The sequence below is a fragment of the Thalassophryne amazonica genome, chromosome 9 (genome assembly GCF_902500255.1).
Source record: "Thalassophryne amazonica chromosome 9, fThaAma1.1, whole genome shotgun sequence".
Classification (NCBI taxonomy): domain Eukaryota; kingdom Metazoa; phylum Chordata; class Actinopteri; order Batrachoidiformes; family Batrachoididae; genus Thalassophryne; species Thalassophryne amazonica.
In genome coordinates this window covers 60,474,920-60,493,347 of record NC_047111.1, presented here as the reverse complement: position 1 = coordinate 60,493,347, position 18,428 = coordinate 60,474,920, and the positions used below count along the sequence as shown (strand labels likewise).

The window sequence follows — 18,428 nt, the reverse complement described above, 5'->3', positions numbered from 1 at the left end:
AAGACCACTCTCTTCCTCTCTCTCTCGCTCTCTCTCTTTCTTTCTCTCAAAGAGGAGGTGCAGTGGAATTGTTTGATGTCCTGGTGCATGAACAGTGTAGAAATATGAGGTCATGCTTTTAGACCATGGTAAACTCAAATCCAGCGTATGTTTCTATAAACCAGGAAAATCTTTCTGCTAAGTGCAGACTTCCAAGGAAATGTGACATCATCTGCTGATCAGTATACCAAACACATATGCCAAATTTGATGGCAATCAAAAAAAAAAGAAAAAAAAATGTTATTGTGCTCACAAGTAAGCTCCAGTGACCTTGACCTTTTGAGACAAAAATCTACAGGTTTCTTAGTGTCACTATGTGTAATGTTAGTGTCACTATGTGTAATGTATATACAAACAGAATTTATCTTGCTTAGAAGTGAAATGCTGCATGACTGACGGACTCCCCACACACGTGTAGTGACATCCAGTCTACTGTGTCACAGCGGAAAAAATGTCAATAACTCCAAAATGGTTAAGATATTTTTTATGTGTTGAAACACAGCTGTAAGTCTACACTATTTTATCGTGCTTTTATTGAATCTGTTTAAGCTGTTTCTTTGGTGGCATGGTTTGGCAGTTTGACATTGAAGGATAGGAACAGACTGAGTCAGATCATTAAATGGTCCAGTCGGTTGATTGGTGAATCGCAGCTGAGTTTAGAGTCCCTGTACACTAAACAATTACAGCGGATAACCAACTGCATTATAGTTGATGACTCCCACCCCCTGGCTAATGAATTTCAGCTTCTACCTTCTGGCCGTAGGTTTAGAGTCCCAAGGTGTAGAACAAAACGCTACAGTAGTTTTGTCCCAGCAGCAATTGTGCAACTGAACACATCTTAGTAGGTTTGCATATGGTTATATTTAGATATTTATATACTTATTTATTTATTTGCCCTTTGCAAACTAGTTTTAAGCTGACCATCTTTTTAGTGGTTTTAAGGCTGTGAGTCCTTGGTGGTGTTTAACTTGTTTTGTGTATGTTCTTTGTTAGTATTTTTAGTGTTTTTTATTGTTGTTGTTGTGTTGACTAACATGGGCGCCTTTTTTCTGTTTTCTGTTTGCTGCAAGCCAAATATACCTACGGGTACAAATAAAGTTACCTGAACCTGAACACTACAAGCACGTCTTGATTGTTTCATTTCAATTCCAAATATATTACAACAAAAATTCCAAGACTGTCCAAATACTTATGAACCTGACTGAAAAGAACACAAAAAATATACAGCATGGGAGTTCCTAACATCAATCCTCCTACACTCATGTTTGCACATACTGGTATTGTTGGAAAGTTCAGAAACCATATGGGGGGCTGATATAGTTTCTCTTTCCAAGCCAATCTGCATCACTAAACCTGTTAAATTTTAAACTCCAATATTGTCTGCATGTCTGTCTTCAGTCCTATTAATTCCAAATATCAAACATTTAACAACAGTCATCCTGCTCCAATGGCCAAACAATAAGGATCTCGTGGCCAAAAATCAATAACTCATATTTTTCATAAATGTGCCCCAAAAATCTGATAATGTCAAACAGGATGGAAATTTTATTTGAAAGTAATGTTTTTTTCTAAATATTCCACTGTTTTCTGGATAAATGTTTGCATTTTTAAAGCACCCCCCACCACACACCCACAATTAATTAAATTACAACAGCAAGACAGCAATTCTCCACAGGAGAAGTACACAAATCAATTTCTGTTATTTCAGCTTTTTCGTCATTGTTCATCAAGACTGCACACATCTTCTGAATCAATGTGGTTAAAACAACATCACCTCCATTCACACACTGCCTGTTCATCGCTACAGTTCTGTTTTTTGTCCATCACTGTTAGCACATCTGAATCCCAGATTATCCGAGGCTGAGTCAGGAGTGTTGCCCATCCTGGAGGACACACAATCACAGCCATCAGTCAGTCAGAATGGCCTCTTCTTGCTTTGTGCTCAGAATGAACATAAACGATAACTCACCTGGTTGTGAGTCGTGCCTTGTGATTGGCTGAGCCATCCACTGTGTCGATCCATGAGGCACCACGCAGTACGTACATGGTGCGTGCTCCAGGGAAGTAGGTGGACGTCCACTCCCACGTGTTTCCCAACATGTCGTACAGACCTGTAAAAGAACAGAATAAACCATGATAAACCCTCAGAGCCTGCTTGGTGGAAACACATTTCTTAACTACTTTTTCTGAACCTGCCCACATGGTTGGTGTGTTTTATTTCATTTTCCATGATAGTTACCATAACTGTTCTGAGGAGGAAAAGCTGTGATGGGGGAGATGCCATGGTACCCGTCTTCTGCAGTGTCTCCAACTGGAAACGAGCCCTAAATTGGGGGGGGGGAGGAGGATACTAGTTGATTATTGTTTAGAAAACTTCATCCATGTCAAAGCCAAAGATATGCTAAGGTACCTACACATTAATGCTGGTGACTGTATAAAATACAACGCATGTATGTCAGTTGTTGAGTATATAGCACATGTACAAATGTGCTATCAAGGTAGGCCTTATTATACAACACCTAATCCTATCTTGTCCTTGTCAAATGATTGGTGGACTGTATGTCATGTGGCATTATTGAAAAAATGGTTCAACCTTTTCATAAAAATGTGTCCATGATATGAGGAAGCTTGCCTTGACTATGATCTATTTAGGTGTCATATAAAACAAATAATGAATGCGTTCCATTCATGCAAAGGAAAAAATTTTCAATCATTGAAAGATGGAATGTTCCATTCAATGAAGTGAAGCGTCATTGAATTGAACATTCCAGCTACACTTATTCTTACCATTGCACTCATAAACATTCATTATGTGTCTACTATTCTTTTTGAAAGAACTGTCTGTTTAAAAATGTAAATGACTGTAATCCTAAAAATAATGAGAGGTGACAAAGTAAATCGGAAAATTGTAAGAGAAAACAGATCTGTGAGCAAGTTCAATAAAATAAATTACTGAAGAGCCAACTGACAAACATGCAACTGACAAACATGATGTTTAAAAACAATAACTAAAGTCCAATTATCTCCTCTTAAAGATGTTGGACCAGAATTATTTTCCTCCATAAACATCTTCAAATGGTATGCTACCACTCTGTGAAGCTTCAAGTAAATCCACCAACCAGATCAGGAGGAGTTGTGCTGAAAGGTAATGGACGGTCTGACGGTGATTTCAGTGATGGGTGGAGGGGAGCTACTGAGTGTACAAGCATGGATACACTAATGACAGCAGTCATTGGCTTCAGTTCACACGTATCCTCACTGCAGACCATCAGAAAGAAAGTTTGTTTCTCTTTTTTTTTTGGAAAGACATCTTCGTTCAAAAGACTTTTAAAAACAAATGTTTTTAAAAAGGGTTTAAAAGTTTAAAAGGGTGGCAATGGTGAAGGGAAGAGGTGGTGATGATAAGCTAGGAATTTTGTTCTGTTATTTCTACCATTGCAAGCTAGGACTTCTAGTTGTTTTTACATTTTCAGCAATTTCTTAAAAGAAAAATCCATGAAAGCCCATTAAAGCTGTAAATATTCAACTGTTAGTAAACCAAAAATTTAATGCAGATCCAGATAATGCTCTGGATGCACTAAAGTATTCAATGGCTGTTCCGCCAACAGGCAGAGGTAAAAATATGAATCAAACAAAAAATGTAGCTGAAATAATGAGAAATCTGGAACAAACTATTTTGCCTTATTTCTACTTTTTAAATAGAAATCAAGCCCTATATAATATTATACCAATCTTGTTACTTTTATCTCAGTTACACTGGAAAATTATGTTTTTGCCAACAGTTATATAGTGACAGGGTATCTGTAAAAAACAGTTTTCAGAACTGTATTTGGTGATTTGGATGTGGACCTCCATATGGTCGATGAGTGGATGGTCAGCCTTGGTGGAAGTCTGTACTCTGTATCCTCTAATTCTGTAATAAAACATCTTGATTTTGACAGGTTTGGTCTCTTTCAAGCTACAATATGGATTAGTGCAGAGGGCCCACCTGCCACAGGTTGGACCTGTTGACCTGGAACTTGTTCCCCCAAGGAAAAGTCCGACCTGGCAGATAAAACAGAGATAAGATCAGATAAGTAGCTAAAGTCACGAGTCACGACCCACAGTTATTATAAAAATGTGAATGGGTCACTTTTAAGCTTCATATCAAACCATACATAAAGCACAAAATGTCTGAATCGTTGTGCACAGTGGTCTCAAACGTTAGCCCAAGACCACTGGCCAGATTCTATCCTAACTGGAAGAACACTGAAATGAGAAAAAAAAAAGATATCGACACATCCACGACATCTGTCAGGTATTTCATGAAAGCAAAACTAAGAAATACAGGATAACAGAAAAAGTGGGGCTTGACCTCACACAGCTTCCTGTTGACCAAGTCAAACTGAAGAAGTGCGACGACATTAAACCAAGTGTAAGTAAGAAGTGATGGTATAGTGGTGGGAGGTGATGGCATCACAGTTAAGCATTGGGCTTGAGACCAGAGAATCCTCAGGTCAAATCCCAGCCTGACCGAAAAATCACTAAGGGCCCTTGGGCAAGGTCCTTAATCCCCTAGTTGCTCAAGGTGTGTAGTGAGTGCATTGCATGGCAGCACCCTGACATCGGTGTGTGAGTGTGTCTGTGTGAATGAGTGAATGTGAGGCATAATTGTAAAGTGCTTTGAGCATCTGATACAGATGGAAAAGCGCTAAATAAATGCAGTCCATTTACCATTTTTTGACAGAATTGTGAATTTTTAAAAATTTGTTCAATGTTAAAGGACAGGGATTTTTCCAATTTTCCTAGATTTTTCCTGACTTTAACCTCACTCATCTTCAACCACTTACTCCAGTTAAGGGTCACGGGGGGCTGTAGCCTATCCCAGCAGTCATAGACCGCGAGTTAGGGTACACCCTGGACAGGACACCAGTCTACCACAGGCCCACATATAGACAAACAAACACGCTCACGCGAGTTAGGGTACACCCTGGACAGGACACCAGTCTACCACAGGCCCACATATAGACAAACAAACACACTCACACCAATGGACAATTTAAAGTTTCCAATCCACCTAACCTGTCTGTCTTTGGATGTGTGAGGAAGCCGGAGCACCTGGAGAGAACCCACGCAAGCACGAGGAGAACATGCAAACTCCACACAGAAAGGCCACAGGTGGGAATCAAACCCATTACCTTCTCGCTGTGAGGCAACAGTGCTAACTACTAAGCCACCGTGCTGCCCTCTTTAACCTGACTTTAATCTATGACCTTGAAAATTGAATCAGTTCTTGCTTATCATAATATGAATCCTCTGTAAAAATTTTATAAAGATATATGAAAAATTGTGGGTTACAGGCTGTTCACAAACAAGCAAGCAAACGGGGGTGAACAGTGGTGAACACCGGTAATTAATAAGACTATTTGTCATGTAGATTAATTACAACCACTAATCCACATACTAAAAATGTGTTATGACTGTGTACATTTCATGCAAATACAATACCGTATACTATGGTATTTTCATCTGTGGTTCTCACACTGTTAAAGATGTCTACTTAGAGTGTATATAATAGGTACCTTGCAGTCCCCCACGTGCAGCCCACTCCCACTCTTCCTCAGTAGGCAGTCTCTTCCCCTTCCACCGGCAAAAGGCCTGGGCATCGTTCCAGCTCACCTGAACCACTGGGAAGTTCAGGCGCTCCCGAATACCTGAACCAGGACCTGCAGGCTGCAAAACAGAAGACCAAAGAAGTCGAAATTAGGAACTAACATAAAGAGCAAATGTAAGTACACACATGATCTTACCTGTCTCCAAAATACTCGTTCTATTGGCAACCACCAAGGAGCAGACTAAAAGGAGACAAAAATAGTTTAACAAATACTACGCAGAATTAAAAGTGGAAAAAGAAGGCAGCAGGCTACAAGGTTTTCTTTTATCATGCTACTTTTCTCTGTTAGAACCACAGAGTCTGATTCTGCTAAGTCCTTTACATCTATCATGTGTGTTATCATGTGTATTTCAGTGACTGGTATCATATGGATCGTCATATGTAGATTTTTATCCCTGGTGGATTAGGGGATAAAGCATAGGTGTCTCCTGCTGATAGCATTATTAAGGTTTTATTGCTTTCACACTTAATTTATAGGGGAGTTTCCCCCCTATTTTTCCAAGCTGTGTCCTTTCCAAATTAAATTATTAAATTGTTCTTAATATAATGATTTAACAGGTAAAGATATACGTATATCTATGTATCTTAATGCAGTCATGTTTTCATGCACAGTTGTCATTGGACTGTTGTGGAAAGATTAATCGTACTGTGCCATACTCTTTACGTTTCTTAATGACCGAATTAACTGAACTCAAATTTAGACCTTTTATCTACTGATTTGTAAAATTAATAATAATACACAACTACAGCAAAACAGCCCAGCATCTGATTGTAATATTACATTTCACCCTTTTAAAATGGGGCACTGCACTCTCTCTCTCACTCACTTACTCACACAAACACACACACAAAGACAGTGATGTAATGATCTGGAAAACTCAGAGTGTCTGTCCTGCCACCTCATGCTGAGTGTTGGCTTTCAACTCTCAGGTGTTGTTATTGACGGCTAAAAGCTGCGTCGCTGTCCAGATACATATGGACTTACTGTACACATGCAGTATTCTACCACAGTACCTCTATCCTCTGTGTGACTTTGCTTTTCAACTCTTCTGACACAAAGTCTTGAAACACAAAACTCCATCCAAAAGTCTCAGCTTCAGTTTTGTACTTCTGCGCTCTCACAAAGTCTCTGTGGATGACACTCAAAAGTGAAGGTTTATTCTTTCTGACGTTACCAGCAGCAACAATCACAGGTTTAAAGCAGCTACCTGAAATCAGCATTTGTGACGGGATATCTGTCGATTTTAAACGGTGACAGTGTCACTTCTTTGGTTGGAGACTCTCCATCTCTGCCGTCAGCTGCATTGGTTCCCATCACCATCTTTCCTCCTGGTATGTACAACATCTCATCTGCTGCTGAGTGACACCAGGAATCAATCTGACAGTCAAGATTGCATTTGTGCAAATTGTTATTGTTGAGGTGGGGGCGGGTGGGGGGGTTAGTTTGAGATGGGCATACACTATGATATTTAAGTCTGTTTTAAGCCAAATTCTGAGCAGTATGACTTCTTTTTTTTTTTTGAGTCAGGCTTTGTCATGTGTGCATATTATTGTTGTGCAGTGTGCAAGGGGTAACGACAGGCGATTAACTTCTCCCAACCCGCAATCGGATGGCTGGATGTTCTGACATGTCAGACATTTTTGGTCGCCCCTCGTGAGGGTATTGCACAGTTGAAGCACAGCGATGAACCGATTCCTCTCATTCCAATGAGTGTCTTCCCCTCTCACTCTGCCTGTGCGAAAACAGGAGAAAACATGGCGACACAGCATGTGGTTTGGACGAGTCTCACCTGGTTAAGCTGTGGCAGCAGCATGCAAGCCCCCTTAATTTGTCCTCCTTAACCTATCACGGCAGAAATACCAGAGAAAAACATTGGGAGGAAATAGCTGCCAATGTGCAGCTGCCTGGAAAGTTAATGATTTTGACAAGGTGAGCTAAAGTTGCATTAGCTTGTACGTTATAAGTCGGCATCTATTTTTTATTGGAGGTTTATGCACACACAGAATGGCAAAAATGGCCAAGACAGCATGTGTCTCCATGGTGACTGACGTTATATTCAGAGAGGAAGCAGGCCTTTTTTAAGTGACCAGGACTTAAAACATACAACCCCTGAATGTTCCTATCTTGTGGAAGACATAATAGGGACAAGGTCTACTTGGTAGCGGGAGGAAACTTTGTTGGTGCTTAGTACAAGTTGGTGGTACTCAATACAATACTACTACTAACTTTATTGCAACTTTATCTTCAAACTATACAGGGTTAACAACTCTTTCAATTCTAGGATATAAGGTTGCAAGCAACTGTCATTCTGCTGGTCCTTGCCATGTTACAAATCAAAGGCAAAATCTGAATGATTGCATAATTATATGTGACTGACGTTACATACTGTCACTCTATATTTAAAGTTACAAAAAAACAAATTTCTGCTGAACAATGTACTTTGACTGGCAATTGCCATATTCTATAATTTGACAGCTTAATAATAGGTTATGTTGGTATTTTTATGATTTCTGGGCCAAAGCAGGTGCAGTGCTGACAACCAATTTCTCACTTCAAATAAGGTGTGCACTGTTCTCATCAACACAAAACAATAATATGCTTATGCAGAGGATGAAAAAACAGTTTATGCAATAGATAAAAAATGAGCCCAAATCATTCACATTTTGATGGGAGAAAACCATGAAAAAATATACCTGCTTTGACATGCTATAGCTAACCTTCACTGCATCATTGAAACTGAAATTACTTTCTTTCTGCACAAGTGAATATTTGCTCTTACACTAGTCTCCTCAATTTCAAAATAAATAAATAAATAAATAAAAATAAATATTGGCCTATGAGCTTCTACATCATGGAACTGGTTGTAAGCATTCTCTGACACAGCCACACAGTTCTGGTTTTGGGGGGTGGAGTGTCCGATATGTTTATTTCATACATAGAGTGTGAGCTGTCTTGCTGAAGCTGTCCACTGGACCACAGTGTGGGCCTATGAAACCTGAGCCTGGCTTTACATCTTGTGCAATTTACTTGTAAAATTAGAGGAGGAATTTCACAAAAACACTGCTAAAGTCACACAGCGTGTGCCCAGCTTTAGCTAGAGTCGCTAGCGTGAAAAATTAACTAGCCTGATTTTGCCGAATAGTGATATTTTGACCAACCTGGAAGCTGGATATGACTAACACTTTGTAATGGATCTGGGTACTCTTGGTGGTCCTTGACAAGATTTCCATGGGTGCCACCACTGAGCATTTTTTTAATGATAAGCTGATTTATGACCACATTTCAGACTGAGATCAAACCTTGTAGCGATATCATCAGTGTCTGTGTAAGCTAAATGAAAGTAGCTTGCATTGACACATAAGCCAAGAACAAACATTTCGTATCTACATGGGAGTGGGCCCCCTCATGGAGGCCGCCATGTTGATGCAGGAGCCCAAAAGACGACACTCCATTTTACAGACTGTAGCTTTAATAAACGCTTCGTGCCATTACAGGTTTTTATGAGAGTACATATCTTTGCATATATGTGGTGGGTTTTAAACACACCAAGTGGCACCATAATACCAATCAAATATGTAATATATATATATATATATATATATATATATATATATAGCAGTACTTTTATTGAGAGGAGAGCTTCATAAAAGAACATAATCATGTGGAGATGACGTAGATAATACAATTCGGTAGGATTTTTATTCGGTTTATATATGTATGCTAACTCTTGGTGGTTTTGGCTTCTTTAAACTCCAAAGTGTGACATTTCTTACCTGCTACCGACGATAAAAACATCACAACAGATACCCACTTAACACTTTTCATATTCATTTTCTACTATACTTTGTTTTTTGTTTTTTTACCAAACACTGCCTGAAGAACTAAATTTTGGCATTTACAAATACAAAAGTCAAAAAGTTGGCGGAAACGTGTCCAACCACAAAAAGGCTCCGTGTAGTAAACTAAACTATATTAAGCCGTTCCGCACTATAAACCATGTTTTATCTGAATCGAAAGTTGAGAATGGTATTTCAATAAAATAAACAACTTAATAATAGTAGCAATAATAATCAAGGTTGGGTAAGATTACTTTGAAATGTAATCCAAAAGTAATCAGATTACAAGTAATCCAAATGTATGTACATACATGTAATCCACATGTATTCTTTCAAAGTAATCCTACCCAACCTTGATAATAATAATAATAAACATGCTTTTTATTACTTCTATGATTTGCTTGTGTGTGTGTTTTTTCTATATTAGCTGGGATTTCATGGAAAAACCCAGCTGCAGAGCAACTTTTGATGTGAAAGCTCGTTTGTTTTTTTACTTACCATGATCTCCATCATCAAAACGCTTTTCCAAGACTATACTCAACAACAGATTAATCTATAAATTTAGGCGCCACTTTTTTTTGTTGTTTTTAAAGAACGGCAATTGGATTGGTTTTCAGAATGATCAGTTCATGCAGCCAATCTGTTTCAAAAACATGACAAAAGCCGAAAATCGTGGATTTTGTAGAAAAATTGTCTACAATAAAATAAACAATTTACTAATTACATTATTACATAAAATAGTCCAATTTAATAAGCGGACACAACAAACAGGATTATCTACCCTCAGATCCTAAGTATTGATATAATTTAGTTTCATTACACAACCACAACAGAACTGAAACGAAGCAAGACGTGCTTGCAGTGTACCCAGTTAGCTTTAATTTAAAGGGTTTACCAAAAATACTGTATTGACCATTTAGGAATTGCAGCCATTTGCATAGTCCATATACAACCCCTGGCAAAAATTATGGAATCACCAGCCTCGGAGGATGTTCATTCAGTTGTTTAATTTTGTAGAAAAAAAGCAGATCACAGACATGACACAAAACTAAAGTCATTTCAAATGGCAACTTTCTGGCTTTAAGAAACACTATAAGAAATCAAGAAAAAAAAATTGTGGCAGTCATTAGCGGTTACTTTTTTAGACCAAGCAGAGTGAAAAAAATATGGACTCACTCAATTCTGAGGAATAAATTATGGAATCACCCTGTAAATTTTCATCCCCAAAACTAACACCTGCATCAAATCAGATCTGCTCAGTCTGCATCTAAAAAGGAGTGATCACACCTTGGAGAGCTGTTGCACCAAGTGGACTGACATGAATCATGGCTCCAACACGAGAGATGTCAATTGAAACAAAGGAGAGGATTATCAAACTCTTAAAAGAGGGTAAATCATCACGCAATGTTGCAAAAGATGTTGGTTGCTCACAGTCAGTTGTGTCTAAACTCTGGACCAAATACAAACAACATGGGAGGGTTGTTAAAGGCAAACATACTGGTAGACCAAGGAAGACGTCAAAGCATCAAGACAGAAAACTTAAAGCAATATGTCTCAAAAACTGAAAATGCACAACAAAACAAATGAACAAATGGGAGGAAACTGGAGTCAACGTCTGTGACCGAACTGTAAGAAACCACCTAAAGGAAATGGGATTTATATACAGAAAAGCTAAACGAAAGGCATCAACACCTAAACAGAAAAAAACAAGGTTACAATGGGCTAATGAAAAGCAATCGTGGACTGTGGATGACTGGATGAAAGTCATATTCAGTGATGAATCTCGAATCTGCATTGGGCAAGCTGATGATGCTGGAACTTTTGTTTGGTGCTGTTCCAATGAGATTTATAAAGATGACTTCCTGAAGAGAACATGTAAATTTCCACAGTCATTGATGATATGGGGCTGCTTGTCAGGTAAAGGCACTGGGGAGATGGCTGTCATTACATCATCAATAAATGCACAAGTTTACATTGATATTTTGGACACTTTTCTTATCCCATCAATTGAAAGGATGTTTGGGGATGATGAAATCATTTTTCAAGATGATCATGCATCTTGCCATAGAGCAAAAACTGTGAAAACATTCCTTGCAAAAAGACACACAGGGTCAATGTCATGGCCTGCAAATAGTCCGGATCTTAATCCAATTGAAAATCTTTGGTGGAAGTTGAAGAAAATGGTCCATGACAATGCTCCAACCTGCAAAGCTGATCTGGCAACAGCAATCAGAGAAAGTTGGAACCAGATTGATGAAGAGTAGTTTGTCACTCATTAAGTCCATGCCTCAGAGACTGCAAGCTGTTATAAAGCCAGAGGTGGTGCAACAAAATACTAGTGACGTGTTGGAGCATTCTTTTGTTTTTCATGATTCCATGTTTTCCTAGCATTGAGTGATTCCATATTTTTTTCCCTCTGCTTGGTATAAAAAAGTAACCGTTACTGACTGCCACAATTTTTTTTTCCTGATTTCTTAAAGCCAGAAAGTTGCCATTTGAAATGACTTTAGTTTTGTGTCATGTCTGATCTTTTTTTCTACAAAATTAAACAATTGAATGAACATCCTCCGAGGCCGGTGATTCCATAATGTTTGCCAGGAGTTGTATGTTTAGATGCCATAAGTACTTTTCTTTACCCACTTACTCCAGTCAAGGGGTCAGTAAGGTGAGACATGGGGTAGTTACACCCTGGACCAGGACGCCAATCTATGATAGACAAACTCAGCCACAATGGTGTGATGGAGCTCAGCAGCAGTCACTGTGCATATGGTAATCAGTATACCTCACCCCCTCCACCCCAATGCCGAAAGATGCTCTGCCCAGACGGGTCCATGGGTTTTAGCCTCCTGAAAAGCGTGCCTGACTCCTATGCCAGAGACTGCAAGTTTGCTTCCAGAGGGTGGAGGGAGTGGATACGCAATACTTACACAATGCAGAGTTTAATCTCAAACCTCTTTGGAAGTGGGAGGAAGCCAGACCACCCGGAGGGAACCCACACAAACACAGGGAGAATATGCAAATTCTACACAAATGGGAAACAATCCCAAGACCTTCTTGCTGCTGCCGTATTTACATCAATCATTTAGAAATGCAAACAATATGATTCTGTATGGTCGTTCTGTTTGGAGTAGGCAGTTCTCAAAAACTGACATGCAAGACTAGTGAGGGAAGCCACCAAGACAATTCTTAAAGGGTTAACAGACTTCCATAACTGTAATTGGACAAAAATTTAGTTTGTCAATCAAGCTGATGGACACTGAAAATAAAAATGTCTGTAATTCCTAAATGCTTAGTGACATGTTAACTCTGGGCTCACCACCCACAGGATTTAAAGTTCTATCAAAGTGCCAAATGAGGTGGGCTTCATAGATAATTGGCAAAGCTTCTGGGGAAAACCTGGTCTTGTTAGGAGAGACGGCAGCCATCCCACTTTGGATGGAGCAGCTCTCATTTCTAGAAATCTGGCCAATTTTCTTAAATCCTCCAAACCGTGACTATCCAGGGTTGGGACCAGGAAGCAGAGTTGTAGTCTTACACACCTCTCTGCAGCTTCTCTCCCCCTGCCATCCCCTCATTACCCCATCCCCGTAGAGACGGTGCCTGCTCCCAGACTACCAATAACCAGCAAAAATCTATTTAAGCATAAAAATTCAAAAAGAAAAAATAATATAGCACCTTCAACTGCACCACAGACTAAAACAGTTAAATGTGGTCTATTAAACATTAGGTCTCTCTCTTCTAAGTCCCTGTTGGTAAATGATATAATAATTGATCAACATATTGATTTATTCTGCCTAACAGAAACCTGGTTACAGCAGGATGAATATGTTAGTTTAAATGAGTCAACACCCCCGAGTCACACTAACTGTCAGAATGCTCGTAGCACGGGCCGGGGTGGAGGATTAGCAGCAATCTTCCATTCCAGCTTATTAATTAATCCAAAACCCAGACAGAGCTTTAATTCATTTGAAAGCTTGTCTCTTAGTCTTGTCCATCCAAATTGGAAGTCCCAAAAACCAGTTTTATTTGTTATTATCTATCGTCCACCTGGTCGTTACTGTGAGTTTCTCTGTGAATTTTCAGACCTTTTGTCTGACTTAGTGCTTAGCTCAGATAAGATAATTATAGTGGGCGATTTTAACATCCACACAGATGCTGAGAATGACAGCCTCAACACTGCATTTAATCTATTATTAGACTCTATTGGCTTTGCTCAAAAAGTAAATGAGTCCACCCACCACTTTAATCATATCTTAGATCTTGTTCTGACTTATGGTATGGAAATAGAAGACTTAACAGTATTCCCTGATAACTCCCTTCTGTCTGATCATTTCTTAATAACATTTACATTTACTCTGATGGACTACCCAGCAGTGGGGAATAAGTTTCATTACACTAGAAGTCTTTCAGAAAGCGCTGTAACTAGGTTTAAGGATATGATTCCTTCTTTATGTTCTCTAATGCCATATACCAACACAGTGCAGAGTAGCTACCTAAACTCTGTAAGGGAGATAGAGTATCTCGTCAATAGTTTTACATCCTCATTGAAGACAACTTTGGATGCTGTAGCTCCTCTGAAAAAGAGAGCTTTAAATCAGAAGTGTCTGACTCCGTGGTATAACTCACAAACTCGTAGCTTAAAGCAGATAACCCGTAAGTTGGAGAGGAAATGGCGTCTCACTAATTTAGAAGATCTTCACTTAGCCTGGAAAAAGAGTCTGTTGCTCTATAAAAAAGCCCTTCGTAAAGCTAGGACATCTTTCTACTCATCACTAATTGAAGAAAATAAGAACAACCCCAGGTTTCTTTTCAGCACTGTAGCCAGGCTGACAAAGAGTCAGAGCTCTATTGAGCTGAGTATTCCATTAACTTTAACTAGTAATGACTTCATGACTTTCTTTGCTAACAAAATTTTAACTATTAGAGAAAAAATTACTCATAACCATCCCAAAGACGTATCGTTATCTTTGGCTGCTTTCAGTGATGCCGGTATTTGGTTAGACTCTTTCTCTCCGATTGTTCTGTCTGAGTTATTCTCATTAGTTACTTCATCCAAACCATCAACATGTTTATTAGACCCCATTCCTACCAGGCTGCTCAAGGAAGCCCTACCATTATTTAATGCTTCGATCTTAAATATGATCAATCTATCTTTGTTAGTTGGCTATGTACCACAGGCTTTTAAGGTGGCAGTAATTAAACCATTACTTAAAAAGCCATCACTTGACCCAGCTATCTTAGCTAATTATAGGCCAATCTCCAACCTTCCTTTTCTCTCAAAAATTCTTGAAAGGGTAGTTGTAAAACAGCTAACTGATCATCTGCAGAGGAATGGTCTATTTGAAGAGTTTCAGTCAGGTTTTAGAATTCATCATAGTACAGAAACAGCATTAGTGAAGGTTACAAATGATCTTCTTATGGCCTCGGACAGTGGACTCATCTCTGTGCTTGTTCTGTTAGATCTCAGTGCTGCTTTTGATACTGTTGACCATAAAATTTTATTACAGAGATTAGAGCATGCCATAGGTATTAAAGGCACTGCGCTGCGGTGGTTTGAATCATATTTGTCTAATAGATTACAATTTGTTCATGTAAATGGGGAATCTTCTTCACAGACTAAAGTTAATTATGGAGTTCCACAAGGTTCTGTGCTAGGACCAATTTTATTCACTTTATACATGCTTCCCTTAGGCAGTATTATTAGACGGTATTGCTTAAATTTTCATTGTTACGCAGATGATACCCAGCTTTATCTATCCATGAAGCCAGAGGACACACACCAATTAGCTAAACTGCAGGATTGTCTTACAGACATAAAGACATGGATGACCTCTAATTTCCTGCTTTTAAACTCAGATAAAACTGAAGTTATTGTACTTGGCCCCACAAATCTTAGAAACATGGTGTCTAACCAGATCCTTACTCTGGATGGCATTACCCTGACCTCTAGTAATACTGTGAGAAATCTTGGAGTCATTTTTGATCAGGATATGTCATTCAAAGTGCATATTAAACAAATATGTAGGACTGCTTTTTTGCATTTACGCAATATCTCTAAAATCAGAAAGGTCTTGTCTCAGAGTGATGCTGAAAAACTAATTCATGCATTTATTTCCTCTAGGCTGGACTATTGTAATTCATTATTATCAGGTTGTCCTAAAAGTTCCCTAAAAAGCCTTCAGTTAATTCAAAATGCTGCAGCTAGAGTACTGACGGGGACTAGAAGGAGAGAGCATATCTCACCCATATTGGCCTCTCTTCATTGGCTTCCTGTTAATTCTAGAATAGAATTTAAAATTCTTCTTCTTACTTATAAGGTTTTGAATAATCAGGTCCCATCTTATCTTAGGGACCTCGTAGTACCATATTACCCCAATAGAGCGCTTCGCTCTCAGACTGCAGGCTTACTTGTAGTTCCTAGGGTTTGTAAGAGTAGAATGGGAGGCAGAGCCTTCAGCTTTCAGGCTCCTCTCCTGTGGAACCAGCTCCCAATTCAGATCAGGGAGACAGACACCCTCTCTACTTTTAAGATTAGGCTTAAAACTTTCCTTTTTGCTAAAGCTTATAGTTAGGGCTGGATCAGGTGACCCTGAACCATCCCTTAGTTATGCTGCTATAGACGTAGACTGCTGGGGGGTTCCCATGATGCACTGTTTCTTTTTCTTTTTGCTCTGTATGCACCACTCTGCATTTAATCATTAGTGATCGATCTCTGCTCCCCTCCACAGCATGTCTTTTTCCTGGTTCTCTCCCTCAGCCCCAACCAGTCCCAGCAGAAGACTGCCCCTCCCTGAGCCTGGTTCTGCTGGAGGTTTCTTCCTGTTAAAAGGGAGTTTTTCCTTCCCACTGTAGCCAAGTGCTTGCTCACAGGGGGTCGTTTTGACCGTTGGGGTTTTACATAATTATTGTATGGCCTTGCCTTACAATATAAAGCGCCTTGGGGCAACTGTTTGTTGTGATTTGGCGCTATATAAAAAAAATTGATTGATTGATTGATTGATTGCCACAACACATTTGGAGGAAACCAGGCACCGCTAATCACCTTGCTAATACCATCCCTACAATGAAGCATGATGGTGACAGCATCATGCTGTGGGGATGTTTTTCAGCTGCAGAAACTAGGAGACTGGAGAGGTTTGAAGGATGAATGCAGCAATGTAGAGACATCCTGGATGAAAACCTGCTCCAGAGCGCTCTTGACCTCAGACTGGGGCAACACTTCATCTTTCAGCAGGACACTTGACACTAATCGCTGCCAAAATATCAAATGAATGGCTTCAGGACAACTCTGTGAATGCCCTTGAGTGGCCCAGCCTGAATTCGATTGAACATCCACGGAGAGACCTGAAAACGGCTCTGCACCGACCAACGTGCCACACAATCTGATGGAGGTTTCAGTGCGGGAGGGCCCAAGTCCAAACCCCACCTCTGCCATGCTTCTCAAAGTAATGTGGAGTTAATCAAGAAGGGCATCAGGCATAAAACTTGTGCCAAATCAACATATAGATCCACCTTGGATCTGCTGTGGCAACCCCAAGTGAAAACAAGGGAACAGCCGAAGGGTCTTATATACATGTGATTTTAGCTATTTTATTTATAACAATCAGTTTGCTAAACAAACTAAAGAGTTCATCAATTTTGTCGAACAAACAGGTGTGAATCAGGTGACCCCTATGTAAGGATGAAGCCAGCATCTGTTGAACATGTTTTTTCTTTGAACGCCTGAGGAAAATGGGACTTTCAAGACATTGTTCAGAACAGCGTAGTTTGATTAAAATGTTGATTGGAGAGGGGAAAACACACAGGTGCAAAAAAATTATAGGCTGTTTATCTACAATGATCTCCAATGCTTCAAAATGGATAAAAAAAAAAAGACGTGTGGAAGAAAGAAAACCATCAAAATGGATAGAAGAATAACAAGGATGGCAAAGGCTCACCCATTGATCAGCTCCAGGATGATCAAAGACAGTCTGGAGTTACCTGTAAGTGTGTGACAGAAGATGCCTGTGTGAAGCTAATTTATTTGCAATCCCCCACAAAGGCCCTCTGTTAAATAAAAGACGTGCAGAAGAGGTTACAATTTGCCAAAGAACACATCAACTGGCCTAAAGAGAAATGGAGGAATATTTTGTGGACTGATGAGAGTAAAACTGTTCTTTTTGGGTCCAAGGGCCACAGACAGTTTGTGAGACGACCCCCAAACTCTGAATTCAAGCCATAGTTCACAGTGAAGACAGTGAAGCATGGTGATGCAAGCATCATGATATGGGCATGTTTCTCCTTCTATGGTGTTGGGCCTATATATCGCATACCAGGTATAGATCAGTTTGGATATGTCAAAATACTTGAAGAGGTCATGTTGCCTTATGCTGAAGAGGACATGCCCTTGAACTGGGTGTTTCAACAAAACAATGACCCCAAGCACACTAGTAAACCAGCAAAATCTTGGTTCCAAACCAACAAAATTAATGCCTCGCAGATGTGAACAAATCATGAAAAACTGTGGTTATACAACTAAATACTAGTTTAGTGATTCACAGGATTGCTAATAAAGCAGTTTGAACATAGTAGTTTTGAGTTTGTAGCATCAACAGCAGATACTACTATTATTGTTAACACCCCCTTTTCTACTTTTTTTTTTTTTTTTTACTAATAGCCCAATTTCATAGCCTTAAGAGTGTGCATATCATGAATGCTTGGTCTTGTTGGATTTGTGAGAATCTACTGGTAACTTGTTTCCTATGTAACAATAAGAAATATACTCAAAACCTGAATTAATCTTTTTAGTCACACAGCACTACTATTATTCTGAACACTACTGTACAAGTAAATGAATACAGGATCGGGCTAATACCCAATACTGGTATTGGGATTGGTGCATCCCTACCAAGGACCATAG

General features: G+C 39.4%; 1 protein-coding gene across 2 annotated transcripts; it reads right to left on the bottom strand.

Moving 5' to 3' along the window:
• Positions 1-1,773: 1,773 nt before the first annotated feature.
• sumf2 (sulfatase modifying factor 2) lies at positions 1,774-9,619 on the bottom strand. Of its 2 annotated transcripts, none has more exons than XM_034178170.1 (9): positions 9,467-9,619; positions 6,901-7,048; positions 6,707-6,821; positions 5,829-5,873; positions 5,601-5,751; positions 4,028-4,083; positions 2,279-2,363; positions 2,009-2,150; positions 1,774-1,922 (listed from the first exon to the last, which is right to left on the bottom strand). In XM_034178170.1, the coding sequence occupies exons 1-9, from the start codon at positions 9,522-9,524 to the stop codon at positions 1,841-1,843; spliced, it is 882 nt and encodes a 293-aa protein (XP_034034061.1). In that variant the 5' UTR covers positions 9,525-9,619; the 3' UTR covers positions 1,774-1,840. The 2 variants fall into 2 exon arrangements, with proteins under 2 accessions (XP_034034061.1, XP_034034062.1); XM_034178171.1 differs by having other exon boundaries at positions 6,901-7,045; positions 9,467-9,614.
• Positions 9,620-18,428: the final 8,809 nt, after the last annotated feature.